General features: G+C 41.7%; 1 protein-coding gene across 3 annotated transcripts in view; it reads right to left on the bottom strand.

Moving 5' to 3' along the window:
- Positions 1–13,177: 13,177 nt before the first annotated feature.
- The window catches only part of PIK3R1 (phosphoinositide-3-kinase regulatory subunit 1), an 86,665-nt gene continuing 82,100 nt past the window's right edge, over positions 13,178–17,742 (bottom strand). For all 3 annotated transcript variants that reach the window (XM_024753102.1, XM_024753104.1, XM_024753103.1), the window contains one exon: positions 13,178–17,424. In XM_024753102.1, coding sequence (XP_024608870.1) covers positions 17,235–17,424 — 190 coding nt within the window. In that variant the 3' untranslated portion in view covers positions 13,178–17,234. The remainder of the gene's footprint in view (positions 17,425–17,742) is intronic.

Consider the following 17,742-nt stretch of genomic DNA (forward strand, 5'->3'; position numbering starts at 1 on the left):
GACCGAGGTCTTTGGAGGCAGCCACCTGTCTTCTTTATCATTGGACTGCCTGAGGGACGCGTAATATTGCACACCGAATAGGTGCTTAATAAGGCTTCGTGGAATGAATCAATAAGCCATTATAGACAGCTCATCCTCACTGGTCTGGGGGAAACAGAGCATCACCTCTGTCAAGGAAACGATTTAAAGTCCCAGGTCATGTGACACAGGGCCTCTCTTAAGATGACAGTAAACTATGAATTAAAGTGACCAGCACGTTTTCTCCATTGTGGTGAAGTTATCCATATTTTTTGGTTTGTGAGGGCTTGGACTATAAATCATTGAGCTCTGAAATGAGAGCTCCATAAATAAATTGATTCCAGTAGGTTAGTCATAGAACGTATGGTGTATTTCCCAGTCGAAACCATAATTCTAATGTGCAGTCTTGGTGATGAATGGACCTATCCTGTAACTTTGCTCTTAATGTGATAAATGGTGGTGGTTGGAGGTTGACTGTCCTAGTCTTGTCTGACAGACCAAACCTTTACACATGTCAAGCCAGGTACAGCTTTAGAAATTTTTATTTAAGAGAAAGTTAAACCTGAGGTCATGCTTCAGACAGCTGTGACTGAGTGCTACACAGAGCAGGGAATTTCTGAATTTCCTTCTGGAAAGTAAATGCAGGTAAGCATGTTGGTGGTTACTGGTTTATCCCCTGCCCCTCCCTTTTACTTTCTCCCAAAAGCATCCCAGCAGTTTTCTGTTGAGCTGATTTACGACATCAGTACCAAGCTGGAGGTAGAAAAACTGCTATCTTTTGAGAAGATTATCTGAAGCTTGGGTGGTTAACAATCGATTATATATCTATTTAGAATTCTTGCTATTTTTTCTAATTTTACTGAGATATAATTGACATACAGCAGTGTATAAGTTTACAGCATAATAATTTGACTTGTATATATTGCGAAATAATTACCACAGTAAGTTAACATCCATCATCTCATAAAAATACGAAAAGAAAAAGAAAAATATGGTTTTTGTGATGACAGTGCTTAGGGTTTACTGTTAACAGCATTCAGATATACCACACAGTGTTAGCCATAGCCGTCATGTTGTACATTACATCCCTCATCCTCACTTACCTTATAACTGGAAACGTGTGCCTTTGACCGCCTTTAATCCCCACCACCCCCTTTCTTGTAACCACAAATATGATCTCTTGTCCTATGAGTTTTGCTTTTTCTTTTGTTTTTGTTTATTGTTTGTTTAGATTCCATATATACATGAGCTTATACAGGGTTTATCTCTCTCTGACTTATTTCACTTAGCATCATACCCTCAAAGTCCATAATGTTATGACAGATGGCAGGATTTCCTTCTTTTTTTATGGCTGAATAATATTCCAGTGTGTGTGTATGTGTGTACTGTGACAGTGGGGTTGCAGATATCTCTTTGACACAGTGTTTTTGTTTCCTCTGGATGTATTCCCAGAAGTACGACTGCTAGACCATATGGTAGTTCTATTTTGAATTTTTTGAGGAACTTCCATACTGCTCTCTGTAGTGGCTGCACCAGTTTTCATTCCCACCAACAATGCACCAGGCTTCCCTTTTCTCCTCATCCTCCCCAGCTTTTGTTATTTCTTACCTTTTTGATAATGGCCATTTTTCCCCTATAAATTTATTTATTTATTTCATGTTTGGCTGTGTTGGGTCTTTGTTGCTGCGTGCGAGCCTTCTCTAGTTGCAGTGAGCAGGGGCTACTGCTCATTGTGGTGTGTGGTCTCTTGTTGTGAAGCATGGGCTGTAGGTACACGGGCTTCAGTAGTTGTGGCACGTGGGCTCAGTAGTTGTGGCTCGCGGGCTCTAGAGCGCAGGCTCAGTAGTTGTGGCGCACCGCGGCATGTGGGATCTTCCCAGACCAGGGCTCGAACCCATGTCCCCTGAATTGGCAGGCGGATTCTCAACCACTGTACCACCAGGGAAGCTCAGTAATGGCCATTCTTTTTTCCCCCAGTTTTATCAAGATGTAACAGACATACCTCACTGTATAAGTTTAAAGTGTACAGCATAATGGCCTGACTTACATATAATGTGAAATGATTACTGCGATAAGTTTAGTTAGTATCCATCATCACATATAGATAAAATAAAAAGGAAATGAAAAAAAAATGTTTTTCCCAGGTGATGAGAACTCTTGGGATTTATGCTCTTAACTTTCATACATATCTTACAGCAAGCAGTGTTAGCTATAGTCATCATGTTGTACATTAATCATCTGATTCGTCTATTACTGGAAGTTTTGACCACCTTCCTCCAATTCTGCCTCCCCCTACCCTTCACCTCTGGTAACCACAAATCTGATCTTTTTCTGTGAGTTTGTTTTTTTCCTTTTTTACTATTAGATTCCACATATAAGTGAGATCATACAGGATTCGTCTCTCTCTGTCTGACTTGCTTCACTTAGTATAATGCCCTCCAGGTCCATCCCTGTTGTCACAAATGCCAGGATTTCCTTTTTTTTTTTAGTGGATGAAAATATTCCATTGTGTGTGTGTGTGTGTGTGTGTGTGTGTGTGTGTGTGCAACTTCTTTATCCATTCATCTGTCAATGCCATCAATGGACACAGGTGGTTTCTCTGTCTTGGCTATTGTGAACAATGCGGCTATGACGTGTGGGTGCAGATATCTTTTTGAGTTCGTGTTTTCATTTAGTTTGGATATATTCCCAGAACTGGAATTGCTGGATCATATGGTAGTTCTAGTTTTAATTTTTTGAGGATCCTACATCCTGTTTTCCATAGTGGCTGCACCAGTTTATAATCCCACCAACAGTGCACGTTCTTGACAGCATTTGTTCTCACTTTTCTTTGTGAGGATGGCTGTTCTAATAGGTACGAAGTGATATCTCATTTGTGTTTTTTAAATTTCCTATGGAAGTATAGTTGATTTACAATGCTGTGTTAGTTTCAGGTATACAGCAAAGTGATTCAATTATACATACATATCTATCCATTTTTTTCAGATTCCTTTCCCTTAAGTTATTAAAAAATATTGAGTAGAGTTCCCTGTGCTATATGGTAGGTCCTTGTTGGTTATCTATTTTATATATAGTAGTGTGTATGTGTTAATCCCAAACTCCTAATTTAGCCCCCACCCCTTTCCTCTTTGGTAGCAATAAGTTTTTTTTCTATGTCTGTGGGTCTATTTCTGTTTTGTAGATAAGTTCATTTGTATAATTTTTTTAGATTCCACATATAAGCAATATCATATGATATTTTTCTTTTCCTGTCTGGCTTACTTCACTTAGTATGGTAATCAGTAGGTCCATCCATGCTGCTACAAATGGCATTATTTCATTCTTTTTAATGGCTGAAAATATTTCATAGTGTATATGTACCAAATCTTCTTTATCCATTCCTCTGTTGATGGACATCTAGGTTGCTTCCATGTTTTGGCTATTGTAAATAGTGCTGCAATGAACATTGGGGTGCGTGTATCCTTTCAAACCCTTGTTTTCTCCAGATATATGCCCAGGAGTGGGATTGTTGGATCATATGGTAGCTCTATTTTTACTTTTTAAGGAACCTCCATACTGTTCTTCACAATGGTTGTACCAATTTACATTCCCGCCAACATTGTAGGAGGGTTCTCTTTTCTCCACAGCCTCTGCAGCATTTATTGTTTGTAGACTTTTTGATGATGGCCGTCCTGACTGGTGTGAGGTGATACCTCATTGTAGATTTGATTTGCATTTCTCTAATAATTAGTGATGTTGAACATATTTTCATATGTTTTTTGGCCATCTGTATGTCTTCCTTGCAGAAATGTCTATATAGATCTTTTGCCCATATTTTGTTTGGGGTGTTTGTCTCTGACATTGAGCTGCATGAGCTGTTTGTATATTTTGGAGATTAGTCCCTTGTTGGTCACTTCAAAACTATGGACTTTCAAAACTATATTGAATAAAAGTGGCGAGAGTGGACATCCTTGTCTTGTTCCTGAACTTAGAGGAAATGCTTTCAGCTTTTCACCGTTGAGTATGATGTTAGCTGTAGGTTTGTCATATGTGGTGTTTATTATGTTGAGTTATGTTCCCTCTAGGCCCACTTTCTGGAGAGTTCTTATCATAAATGGGTGTTGAATTTTGTCAAAGATTTTTCTGCATCTATTGAGGTGATCATATGGTTTTTATTCTTCCATTTGTTAATGTGGTGTATCACACTGATAGATTTGCAGATATTGAAAAATCTTTGTATCCCTTGCTAATATTTAGTTGAGGATTTTTACATCTATGTTCATCAATGATATTGGCCTGTAATTTTCTTTTTTTGTGGTATCTTTGTCTGGTTTTGGTACCAGGGTGATGGTGGCCTCATAGAATGAGTGGGAGTGTTCCTTTCTCTGCAATGTTTTGGAATAGTTTCAGAAGGATAGGCGTTAACTCTTCTCTAAATGTTTGATAGAATTTGCTTAGGAAGCCATCTGGTCCTGGATTTTGTTTGTTGGGAGTTTTTAAATCACAGTTTCAATTTCAGTACGTGTTATTGGTCTGTTCATATTTTCTATTTCTTCCTGGTTCAGTCTTGGGAGATTGTACCTATCTAAGAATTTGTCCATTTCTTCTAGGTTGTCCATTTTATTGGCATAGAGTTGCTTGTAGTAGTCTCTTATGATCCTCTGTATTTCTACAGTGTCAGTTGTAACTTCTTTTTCATTTCTAATTTTATTGATTTGGCTCCTCTCCCTTTTTTTTCTTGATGTGTCTGACCAAAGGTTTATCAATTTTGCTTATCTTTTCAAAGAAACAGCTGTTAGTTTTACTGATCTTTTTATTGTTTTCATCTCTATTTCATTTATTTCTGCTCTGATCTTTATGCTTTCTTTCCTTCTGCTCACTTTGGGTTTTGTTTGTTCTTTCTCTGATTGCTTTAGGTGTAATGTTAGGTTGTTTATTTGAGATTTTTCTTGTTTCCTGAAGTAAGATTGTATTGCTATAAACTTCCCTCTTAGAACTGCTTGTATTAATTTTCTGTCTGCGTGGTCTGTTTATTGATGAAAGTAGGGTGTTAAAGTCCCCCACTATTATTGTGTTACTGTTAATTTCTCCTTTTATGGCTGTTAGTATTTACCTTATGTATTGAGGTGCTCCTATGTTGGGTGCATATATATTTACAACTGTTATATCTTCTTCTTGGATTGATCCCTTGATCATTATGTAGTGTCCTTCTTTGTCGCATCTAACAGTCTCTATTTTAAAGTCTATTATGTCTGATATAAATATTGCTACTCCAGCTTTCTTTTGATTTCCATTTGCATGGAATGCCTTTTTCCATCCCCTCACTTTCAGTCTGTATGTGTTTCTAGATCTGAAGTGGGTCTCTTGTAGACAGCATACATATGGGTCTTGTTTTTGTATCCATTCAGCCCGTCTATGTCTTTTGGTTGGAGCATTTAGTCCAGTTATATTTAATGTAATTATCGATATGTATGTTCTGATTGCCATTTTGTTCATTGTTTCGGGTTTGTTTTTGTATGTCTTTTTTCTCCCCTTCCTCTTTTGTTCTCTTGTGACTTGACAACTAAATTTAATGTTGGTGTTTGAATTCCTTTTTCTTTTTTTTGTGTGTATATACTGTGGATTTTCTGTTTGCAGTTACCGTGAGGTTTTGATATAGCAGTCTGTATATATACGAGATTGTTTTAAGTGGCTGGTTTTTTAATTTCAAATGCATTTCCAATATCCCGAATTTGTACTGTCTTCTCATAATTTCTTATTTTCATATCATATTTGCGTGTGGATGATTTCCTGTGTTTATTGTATGTTTGCCTTTACTGGTGAACTTTTCCGTTTGTAACTTTCTTGTTTCTAGTTGTGGCCTTTTCTTTCCCTAGAGAAGTTCCTTTAGCATTTCTTGCAAAGCTGGTCTGGTGGTGCTGAATTCTCTTAGCTTTTGCTTGTCTGTAAAGCTTTTGATTTCCCTGTCAAATCTGAATGAGAGACTTGCTGGGTAGAGTATTGTTGGTTGTCGCTTCTTCCCTTTCATCACTTTAAATATATTGTGCCACTGCCTTCTGGCTTGCAGAATTTCCGCTGAGAAATCAGGTGATAACCTTATGGGAGCTCCCTTGTATGTTTTTGTTGCTTTTTCCTTGTTGCTTTTTTAAAAATAATTAATTAATTAATTTTTATGGCTGCATTGGGTCTTCATTGCTGCATGCAGGCTTTCTCTGGTTGTGGTGAGTGGGGGCTAGCTGCTCTTCGTCACGGTGCATGGGCTTCTCATTGCAGTGGCTTCTCTTGTTGTGGAGCGTGGGCTCTAGGCGTGAGGGCTTCAGTAGTTGTGGCACATGGGCTCTAGAGCGCAGGCTCAGTAGTTGTGGCATATGGGCTTAGTTGCTCTGTGGCATGTGGGATCTTCCCGGACCAGGGCTCAAATCTGTGTCCCCTGCCTTGGCAGGTGGATTCTTAACCACTGCACCACCAGGGAAGTTCTTTCCTTGTTGCTTTTAATATCTTCTCTTTGTCTTTAATTTTTGTCAGTTTAACTACTGGGTGTCTAGGTGTGTTCCTCCTTGGGTTTGTCCTTCCTGGGACTCTTTGTGCTTCCTGGAATTGGGTGACTGTTTTCTTTCCCATGTTAGGAAAATTTTCAGTTATTGTCTCTTCAAATATTTTCTCAGGTCCTTTCTCTTTCTCTTCTCCTTCTGGGACCCCTATAATGTGAATGTTGGTGTATTTAATGTTGTCCCAGGGGTCTCTTAGACTGTCCTCATTTCTTTGTCATTCTTTTTTCTTTATTCTGTTCCTCAGCAGTGATTTCTAACATTCTGTCTTCCAACTCGCTTATCTATTCTTCTGCCTCAGTTGGTCTGTTTTTGATTCCTTCTAGTTTGTTTTTCATTTCAGTTATTTATTGTTCATCTCTGTTCGTTTGTTCTTTAGATCTTCTAGCTCTTTGTTAAATATTTCTTGTTTCTTCTTGGTCTGTGCCTCCATTCTTTTTCTGAGCTCTTGGATCATCTTTATTCTCATTACTCTGAAATCTTTTTTGGGCAGATTGCCTATCTCCACTCCATTTAGTTGTTCTTCTGTGGTTTTATCTTGTTCCTTCATCTGAGGCATGTTCCTTTGCCATCTCATTTTGTCTAACTTTCTGTGATTGTGGTTTTCATTCCGCAAGTAGCTGGGTTGTAGTTCTTGCTGCTTCTGTCTACCCCCTGATGGATGAGGCTGGTCTAAGGACTTGTGCAGGCTTCCTGGTGGGAGGGACTGGTTTCTGCCCACTGGTGGGTGGAGCTGGGTCTTGTCCCTCTGGTGGGCAGAGCCATGCTCTGGGGTCTCCTTCTCCTGATGGCAGACCCCTATGCTGGGGAGCCTGATGTGGGGCTCAGAACTTTCACTCCTGTGGGAGAACCTCTGTGATATAATTATTTTCCAGTTTGTGGGTTGCCGTACCTGGCGGGTACGGGATTTGATTTTATTGCAATTGCGTCCCTCCTACCATCTCATTGTGGCTTCCTCTTTGTCTTTGGATGTAGGATATCTTTGTAGTAGGTTCCAGTGTTTTTTGGTCAATGTTTGTTCAGCAGTTAGTTGTGATTTTGGTGTTTTCATGCAAGGAAGTGAGCTCACATCTTTGTACTCTGCCATGTTGTCTCCCAATCCTGTTTTTATGATGTTAATTAGCATTCTTCTATCCACTCAAAGAACTCCCTTTATCATTTCTTGGAAGTCAGGTCTGGTGGTAATGAACTCTCTTAACTTTTGTCTGTTTGGGAAAGTCTTTATTCCTCCTTTGTTTCTGAAGGATGGCTTCACCAGGTATAGAATTCTTGGTTGACAGTTATTTTCTTTCAGTGTTTTGGATATGTTATCCCATTTTCTCCTGGCCTGAAAAGTTTCTGTTGATAACACTGTTGATAGTCTTATGGGGATTCCCTTTTATGTAATTTCTCTCTTTTCTCTTGCTGCTCATAAAATTCTTTGTCTTTTGATAATTTAATTATAATGTGTCTCTGTGCAGTCCTGTGCAGGTTCACTGTATTTGGGGTCCTTTGGGCCTTTTGGATCTGGATATCTATTTCTGTTTGGGGAACTTTTCAGTCATTATTGCTTTAGTTTTACTTTGTCCCTTTCTCTTTCTCTTCTCCTTCTGGAATTCCCACAATATGAATACTGTTTCTTTTTATTGTGTCCCATAGGTCCTGTAGGCTTTCTTCTCTGTCATTTTTTTTTTTTTTTTTGTCTTTTTGCTCCTCTGACTGGTTAATTTCAAACATCTTATCTTCTAGGTCACTGATTTTTTCTTCCGTGGGGTTGAGTTTATTTTTGAAGCTCTGTTGAATTCTCAGTTCAGTTATTTTATTTTTCAGCTCTAGGATGTCTTTTTTTTTTTTTTTTTTTTATGGTCTCTGTTTCTCTATTGAACTTCATGTTTTGGTCATGCAGATGTCCTAATTTCACTTAGTTGTTTGGCTTTGTGTTCTTGTATTTCACTAAACTTCTTCAAGAGGATTATTCTGAAATTTTTGACAGTTCATAGATTTCCATTTCTTTAGGGTTAGCTATTAGCCCTTTATTAGTTTCCTTTGGTGGTATGATATTTACCTGATGTTTTTGTGATCCTTGATTCCTTAAATTGGTATCTGTGCATTTGAGTATGTGGTCTCCTCTTCCAGACTTTGCATGTTTACTTTGGCAGAGACAGTTCTTCACCAGTTAGTTCAGTTTGGGTTTCTGGACATGTCTCCTAGTAATGTCCTTGGGCAGGTTGAGCCTGCTATTAGGGTTTATTTTGGGGTGAGGCAGCTGTTCAAGCTGAGGTCAAGGGTGGGGGTGTATGCCACTAGCTGCGAACAGCTGGAAAGGACTGCTGGCTTGGTTCCTTGCCCATGTGAGGCTATAGGATGGGCTCCACAGTTGCCTTGATTCTCTGGTCAGGCTTACTAGATGGCAGGGACTGGGTAATATACTCAAGAGTAGGTGGGGCTATGAATTAGCTTCCCTGCCCTGTTAGGACAGCAGGATGGGACCCAGAGCCTGTACAACTCATTGTTTGGGGACCTGAATCAGGCAACAGTGTGCACTGAATATTCTGGTCAGGTGAGGCCACCAGTTTTGCTCTGCAGACAGGGAAAGCATGGGCTATGCTCTGTTGAAGTTCCAATGTAAGCAGGACTGTTGGATGGGCTGTGCAGCTTCCTGTGTGCTCTGGTTAGGTTCCCTGGTCAGGCAGGCTGAAGGCTGTATTCAGCAATGAGCGGGGCTATGAATTCATTTCCCTGCCTGGGCACAGTGAGAAAAGTAGCTCCAAAACCACTAAGGCTCTTTGTTTGTGATCCTGACTCAAGTAGACCCATGCCCCAAGTTCCCTGGCTGAACAGGGCCACTCACTTTACTCTGGGGGTGATCAGCTCTGTCCACCTGCCTCTCAGCTCAGGTGTTGCCGGGTTACACAGCTTCCAGATGTTCTCACCAGCCCTTCCTGTCAGATGGGGATGGGAGCCATGTTCTGCAGCTAGTAGGGCTGTGACTCAGCTTTTCTGCCTGGGAGTGGTCATACAAAGCTCCAGGGCCTGCAAAACTCCTCCACTGGGGACTTGAATCAGATAGACCTGTACCCTAGTCAGACTGGGCCATCGACTTGGTTCTACAGATGAGCAAAGCCGCTGGTTGGGACTACTACTGAAGCACAGGGGGGTGCTTTCGCCTCACTCCCTTGTTCTAGGATTCTCTTAGTTGTGTCTTGTCCATGAATTGTGGTTAACTGTTTCTCTTGTGAGGGGGAGTGAGTGTTAGCTCATTTTGCATTTCCCTGATAATTAGTGATGTTGAGCATCTTTTTCATGTACCTGTTGGCCTTTTCAGTAGCTTTAAAATGAAAGCCTATTCAGGTCCTTTGCTCATTTTGGATTATGTGTGTGTTTTTTGCTATTGAGTTTCATTCGTGTTTTATATATTTTGGATATTAACTCCTTATCAAATATGTGGTTTACAAATATTTTTTTCCCATTCTGTTCATTGTATTTTCATTTTGTAGATTGTTTCTTTTGCTGTGCAGAAGCTGTTTAGTTTGATTCAGTCCCTCCTGTTTATTTTTGATTTTGTTGCTTGTGCTTCATGTGTCATATCCAAAAAATCATAGCCAAGACCTATATAAGGAGTTTTCCCCTATGTTTTCTTCTAGGAGTTTCATGGTTTCAGTTCTTACATTTAAGTCTTTACAGGATTCTTATTTTTAGATATATTTTTTTAAGGGACAAGTTCAGAAAAAAATTTTCAAGTTGACACAGTATCAAGAAGTATCACGTCTTTTTTTAATTAATTAATATATTTTTGGCTGCATTGGGTCTTTGTTCCTGCACACGGGCTTTCTCTAGTTGCAGCGAGCGGGGGCTACTCTTTGTTGCGGTGTGTAGACTTCTAGTTGCGGTGGTTTCTCTTGTTGCGGAGCACGGGCTCTAGGCATGTGGGCTTCAGTAGTTGTGGCACACGGGCTCAGTAGCTGTGGCTCGTAGGCTCTAGAGCGTAGGCTCAGTAGTTGTGGCGCACAGGCTTAGTTTCTCCGTGGCATGTGGGATCTTCCTGGACCAGGGCTGAAACCCGTGTCCCCTGCATTGGCAGGAAGATTCTTAACCACTGCACCACCAGGGAAGTCCCTAAAGTCTTAACGTACCATACTTACCTCACTCCCACCATGTCCCAGAAGATTTGGAAGCCAAGTTCTCTGACTCCGTGCCTCGTGCTTTAGATAAGTGGACAAAGTGTCATTTCCAACGTACTCCTCATCACATTATCGAGAACTTGGCTTACCATTTTGATTCGCCTGGAGTGTACCTTTAAGACATCAGCAAGATAAGGGGACTCTAATTTGGCTAATGCTTCTTGACCATTGTTACTGATAAAGGGCCGGTACTACAACTTCAGTGGTCTGTAGTCACAAGTCACGTTGTGGGTTATCATTTTGGTCAAATTAGAAGCGGAGAACTGGGGGATTGAGTTGTTTCATTCAGTACACCAGACCACAGTATATGTTCTAGGAGTCCTGAAGACTTTCTGGACTCATAACCTTACTTCACAGGTATGGAGTTGGAGGTCTAGATAGGTAAACGGAGTTGGTCAAATTCCCATCGCTGGTTAAAGAAAGAGCTAAGACCCAGCTAGGCCTTCCTAAGCTGTAAATGGGTCTATTATCTTTCCTGTGTAGAATCTATACTGTGAGCACAAATTATACCATAAAGTAAAATATATATCACTCATTAATAGTAGTGGCTTTTGGGGGCTTCCCTGGTGGCACAGTGGTTGAGAGTCCGCCTGCTGATGCAGGGGACATGGGTTCGTGCCCTGGTCCGGGAGGATCCCACATGCCGCGGAGCGGCTGGGCCAGTGGGCCCGTGGGTCATAGCCGCTGAGCCTGCGCGTCTGGAGCCTGTGCTCCGCAACGGGAGAGGCCACAGCAGTGAGAGGCCTGCGTACCGCAAAAAAAAAAAAAAAAAAAAAATTAGTAGTGGCTTTTAATTAAAATACTAGAAGTACTATTTCAACAATCTGGTGATACTAGTGATTCTCAAATTTTAGTATACATTTAAAATCGCCCAGAGAACTTGCTGCAACAGATGGTCTCACTCTGAGTTAGTAGATGGGGCCCTCGAGTAGGCCTTTATAACAGCTTTCCAAGTGGTCCTGATGGTAATGCTGTTAGCCTGGAGACCACACTTCGGGAACCTAGGTGGTCTAAAGCAAACCCATGCCATTTCCTGCTATTTGTTATGTGCCACTTGTATACTGTCCACCAATTGAGAGCCACATGGTTAGATCCCCCAGCAGGAAGAGCAACTAGTGGACTTTTCTCTGACCTTCCTAGTGCCTTTTTCAGCGCTTGCTTAGGGGTGGAGAGCTCTGGCCTGAGTCAGACGGCCTAGGTGCTCTATTCTGTGTTCTAATGGCTGCATGATCTTGGATAAGTCGCTTAGCCTCAGTGCTTCAGTTTCCCCATTTGTAGAACAGAGATATTGTCTTCTAACTCATAATTGTGGAAGGATTAAATCAGATAACACGTACAAAGAGTTTAAATGAACAATAATCACTTGGTCTATCCAATCAGAGACCAGTCAGGAAAAAAGAAATGACTCTAGCTCTTAAAGAAAGACCTGAATAAAGAGGATTGGTTACTCAGGTGATGGAAGGACTCAGAAACCAAACTGGGGGTGGTGAGAGAAACCAGAGGTTTAGCAACAACAGAAAGCTGCAACTACCCCTTGGCTTAGAATAAAAATGCGAGGAGGCACTGTTGCCAGAGGAACAGAGAGGGAGAGAGGAGCATAGTAGGGCTGCTCAGATTCCAAAGAGTCTTTCTGGCAGGAACTGGAGCCACAGGGGAGATTCACTACCTAGAAGCCAGAGGGCAAGAGACCCTGAGTATATATAGTTCTCTGGGATACAGAACAGAGCAGGGGAAAAGCAGGAAATGAATCTCAAGAGTTACTCCTCTACACAGTATATTAGTCATTGTTGCCATGACTGTAATTACTTACGTGCCCCTCTCGTCGCCATCACTAGACCATGCCTCCATGTCTAGGACCCTCACTGTGCTTAGGTGTTGAGTGCCATGTACATGCAAAGTGGCCTCATTATAAATTCATTCAGCAATCAAAACAAGTGGGGAAAGTTATTTTAGATTAAGAATGGTTTGCATATATTGACTAGATACTAGAGTGTGAAACCAGCATCTGTAGTGAATCTTTGTTCCCTGTCTAGAACCCCATGTCATACCTCTGCCTGCTGCACAGTGCCTCAGTGTCCCTGCACTGTGCCTGTTTCAGAGACGCAGCCTGTAGAAGAGAGACAAAGCCAGATACCTTCACTAACCATAGTTTGTAGAGAACCATTCTGAAGGTTTGGGGTTAGATGGTGAAGGGGAGGGATTGAGGGACAGTAGAGATCACATTTTTTGGACCAAGAACATGCCTTGCAATGACATCACCTAGAGCTACTTCTTTTCATCATTAAGGATATAGTGAACTGATGTAAATGACACTGAGCCATCATTCATGTGTTCTTCTCACTTGACAAAAATGAGGTAATGTAATGACAGTGAAAGGGGGTGGGTGGGAGACTACAGGAGAAGCAACATTATTAACCGAAAGAGCAAGAGAACATATGTCTTCGGTGATCACTGAAATTTCAAACCATAACCTAAGTTTCAAAACAAACTTTATTCTGTTTGAAGACCTAATACAATGCATTAAAGCAACTTAAAACAACAAGACACAGCTCCATTGAATCTATAGCTTGAACAAATGTCAAGGAGGCACAGTCCCCCCGCCCCCCGCCCCAGGTGCCTTGTAAAGGCAAAATTACAACTGACCATGACATCCTCCCTCTCGTCAAAAGACCAACTTTATTTTAACAATGTCATAGAAACAGATTTGTAAAAACATCGAAGAGATCGTAGCTTTAAAAAATACACACATATAAATGAGATTTTTTTGTTTGTTTTGCCTTTTTTTTTTTTTTTTTCTGTTTTTAAATAGCAGCATCCTGGGCAGCTAATGCTATCTCACGGTGACAAGTTCCAGGTGAAGTCGGTTAGTGTTTCCAATGAACCCAATTTTGTTCATAATACTAGTAATTTATACTAGTAACTTATATAACTAGATTTCTAAAAAATAAGAATTTGGCATTTCAGAACTTTGTCCCATGTGAGGCATTATGCTATAAACTGCCCCTTTCTTAAATGACCCTGAACTCCAATTTCAGGGTCTGCTCTCCAACTGACTTGGATACCATGCATAGCAAAAGCACAGTTGTTAGAACCAGCAGAATTTTTCTCCCAAAAAGGAACATCAGTAGGACTTCCCAAACACGTTACTAGCTCATAACCAGCTATATGACAAAGCAATTGGTTCCCCACAGTGACAGCTCACATAAACACATTTTGACTTGACACACTGAAAACGAGGATTTCCGAGTTCAGCGAGTCACGTAGACCAGCTACCCAAGAGGAGTAACTTTTAAACAACAGAAACAAGCCAAAGAATTATGAACTTCTTCTCACTTCACTTGCAAACACTTTTCACCTTTATAAGACAAAACAAGGCAACTTCAAAGGAAAAAAAAAAACCCATACACACATACGAGAATTGTACTAGACATTGGCTTGTTATGTACTTGAACTCAACGACTGTGGATCTGTTTTGGCTGAAAGGTGTACTGGAAACACAGTCCATGCACATATACATATATACATATATCGAGGGCCGTGAAGTCGTCCGGTGTTGCAGACGCAGGCTTTTTGCCTTTTCAACATGGTTATGATTTTTCCCTCATGTATTATATCAGATCCCAATGCTCCCAATTCTAAAGCCCCATCACAGCCTCTCTTCAGCTTAGCTTCTGGCTTGTATCTTCAGGATGCTGCGTTGGGTGGGGAAAATCAATGCGTGGATGTAAGCATGTATCAGGAGGGCCTCTGCTGTCTCCATCCCTAATCATAAGCCGCTCAGTGTGGTCAGGAGATGAATGATTGGACTCAGAGCCCTGCTGGTCAAACATCTACAAGGACAGATGTGATGGCATGCCACACGCTGTCAGAAGGGTACTGGGCACAGGCGTAGCATCATAGGTAAGTTGTGACTCACGGTGACAGGAAACAATGAATCCTGCCTTTGCTGGTCAAAGGAAAACCTATTGCATTTCTGCTCGTGAGAGGCAGAAATAAGGCAAGTGCCTAAATACCATGCCATCTTGTGAAGTGGTGAAGCAAAAACGTGGACAGAATGGTAGCTTTTTAACGCAATATTCCATCTCAGATCTTATATTTTAGAAATTAAAGTTCCTTAATAGCATACACGGATGTGCTACTGAAAAAACCACCAAACCTAGTTGATAAGCTACTATTAACTAATGGTTGGGCTTCTGTATGACACGGAAGGATAGTTGTAAAGGAGACACTCAGAGAATAAAACCAGGGGAATCGTCAATTGTCTGGAGATGCGAGGGAGATGGTCAGGTCAGTACAGTCAAGTTTGAGGGCTGACAGTCTGGCTGTAAGACTGACTATTGCTATCGATATGAGTAGCTTCATGTAAAAAGGAAAAAAAAAATACATTCTACAGTTGATTGAGTCAGCCACTAGACTGATCCTTTCAAAAGAAAGAATTTTAAAAGGAACAACATTAAAGAACAAAACAAAACCCCCTTACCCCCAGTAGTTGAAGGAAAGAGAAATAAAGCTGTGGTGAATCTAAATAGGAAAGGAAAACTGAAGTTAAGATTCCATTTTCACCTCCCCATTATTCCTCCCAACACGGGTACAGTTCCCACTGAACCCAAAGGCTTTTGCATATGTAAACTGGGGAGAGAGACCTCTTGCTGTTGCCTTCAGTTGGAAAGAATACTCTAACAAGTCCTTCCTTTCCCCACAGTGAAGTGTAACAGATGCAATTATTTGGGTGAATGAGGACTGTTACTATGATCCCTACAATGGCCATGACTTGAACAAGCTCCCCACAATCGGGGCAGGAACGATTACGACCATGTCTATTTGCTTTCTGATCTAAGTTGAGTGGAAAGCTAGGAAAATAGCAGATATCCAGATAAAAGTATCTTTTCAGATCATGCTTTTTCTACAGTGGATGTTGGCTGGTTGTTAACGGGTAGTCTAATGTTAAAGAGAGACAGGTTTTCTAAATGCAGCAATGATACTTTAAAATCAGTGTTTCCAACAAGGGTGAACACTGCTCCAGGACCCTGCCTGCCTTCCTTCCTAAGACCTAGCATTCCCATAGGTTTGTATTTGTCATGAGGGTATAGTAAGTAGCAGATCAAAGTGGGAAAAGACTTCACTTTGCAGTGATCCACTTCTCTGTAATCACAAGAAAGAGAAAGTGCATGCCATCCTGCCACCCTCCCCCCCACCTGTACATCCCTTTGCTACATTCCCCTCCCTAGATTCAAGAAGTTCACAATTCTTTATGAAACAAACATTGCCAGGTACCGTATCTTAAGTCTTGAAACAACATTGTTGAACTCAGCCATACTTTGTCATATTCATATATCATCATCTTTCTCTTTTTTTATTGAATAAAGCAGCTTTGAAGCTTATCATCAGGCACTGCCCAACAAAACATTTAGTCCAAAAAAAATCTGTTATGAACTTTTTAACCTTGGGCTAACAGCCAAGTACTCTGTACAAGAAAAGCTGTAAAATATTTCATAGTTTTAAATCTGAAGCCATTTTTTTTTTTAAACTGGCATCCTGTACATTTCTTCTTTTTAAAAAAAAAGGTAACGAGTAACAAAATGAATATTAACAAAAAAAATCAGGGACAGTGTTTTCAAGCAACGAAAATTGGGGCAGGGGAAGCTTATTCTGAAGGTACGTTTGAAACAGGTAACAACGATGAAAATTAAGAATTGCATAGCACTGCGACTTTAGCCTTCAGCACAACAAAACAGAAGCTATTTGGTATCGATACAAATCCGTCTATTTGATAGTTAGTCATTCAATATTATGTACATATTTTATATACTAAGTGTCATTTTGAAGTCCTATTTTCCAAGGTCCATTTTTCTGTTGGTGGGTCTTCTTGGTTTGTAGAGTTTTAATGAAACACTTTCTGGCACTTTGCTACCACAGAATTTCCTCTGAACGTACGTGAGCGGACGTTCCCCAAAGTGTCCCCTGTGAGCGGAAGTGCCTTTCTGCTACATATCGGTTCATTTCGTTAGAAAATGAAATAATCCACAGTGCGATGTGTCTGGGGCCACCGTGCACGGCAACACCCAGGCTGGACTGAGCGACCCCGGGCCAGGGCTCATCAGCCCGTCCCCGCTCCGGTCTCCAAGGTCCCAACTCTTGAGCTGGTAAAGCTTCTGAAAGCACGAACAAGCACCATGGTTAAAGGCCTCTTTGTCCCTGCACGCAGAGATTTTTGCATTTCTTCTCTTGGTGTCGTGTGTGGTTGTGACTTTAAATTAATCCAAAAAACCAAACCAAAAAGAAAGGAAGAGGAAAGGAAGGCAGGCTAACTAAGCACTCCAGACGAGGAACGAACGGTGGTCGTCGCCCAGTGCGAGCCCGCCGCGTGTGTGTCTTCCCCTACTGCCGTGTGATCGAAAGCTCGAGTCACATCTGAAGACGGGCGGCTGGGTGTCCGCAGCTCAGTTCCCAGGTCGGGCTGCAGGGGAGCCCTGTGCTTGCTGGAGGCCTCGGGGAGCTGCAGGTGAGAAGCAGGCAGGAGGGCGGCCCTTCATCGCCGCTGCTGCGCGTACACCGGGTAGGCTAGCGTGACGTTGAGGGAGTCGTTGTGCTGCACGAGGGACGTGTGTTGGTAGTGGAGCACCAGTTCCTTCAGGGAGCTGTACAGGTTGTAGGGCTCGGCGAAGCCGTAGCCCGTGGCCGTCTTGTTGATGACGCAGTGCTTGACCTCACCGTCCACCCTGCACGTGGAGAGAGAGCACAAGGGCCTGGGTGAGCTGGGCCAGGATGAGGCGTTTCGGGTAAAAGCAGTATCGTGAAAACCCCCGATGCAGGCCAGCCTCCACCTGGGGACCAGTCCTGGGGGAGCCCTAGACTCGTGGAGTTGTCCCTTGTCACTTACTGGCTGAGTAACTTCGGGAGGTAACCCAGCTTCCCTGAGCCACTGGACTGTCATCTTTAGCCTGGATTAAAAGGGAGACAGTAGTAATCTATCTGTAAGAGGGGAGCTTTGAGAAATGAGGCGGTGTACGGGAGGGGCTTGCTGGATGCCTAGAACG

The sequence above is a fragment of the Neophocaena asiaeorientalis genome, unplaced genomic scaffold (genome assembly GCF_003031525.2).
Source record: "Neophocaena asiaeorientalis asiaeorientalis breed wild unplaced genomic scaffold, Neophocaena_asiaeorientalis_V1.1 scaffold399, whole genome shotgun sequence".
NCBI classification, from domain to species: Eukaryota; Metazoa; Chordata; class Mammalia; order Artiodactyla; family Phocoenidae; genus Neophocaena; species Neophocaena asiaeorientalis.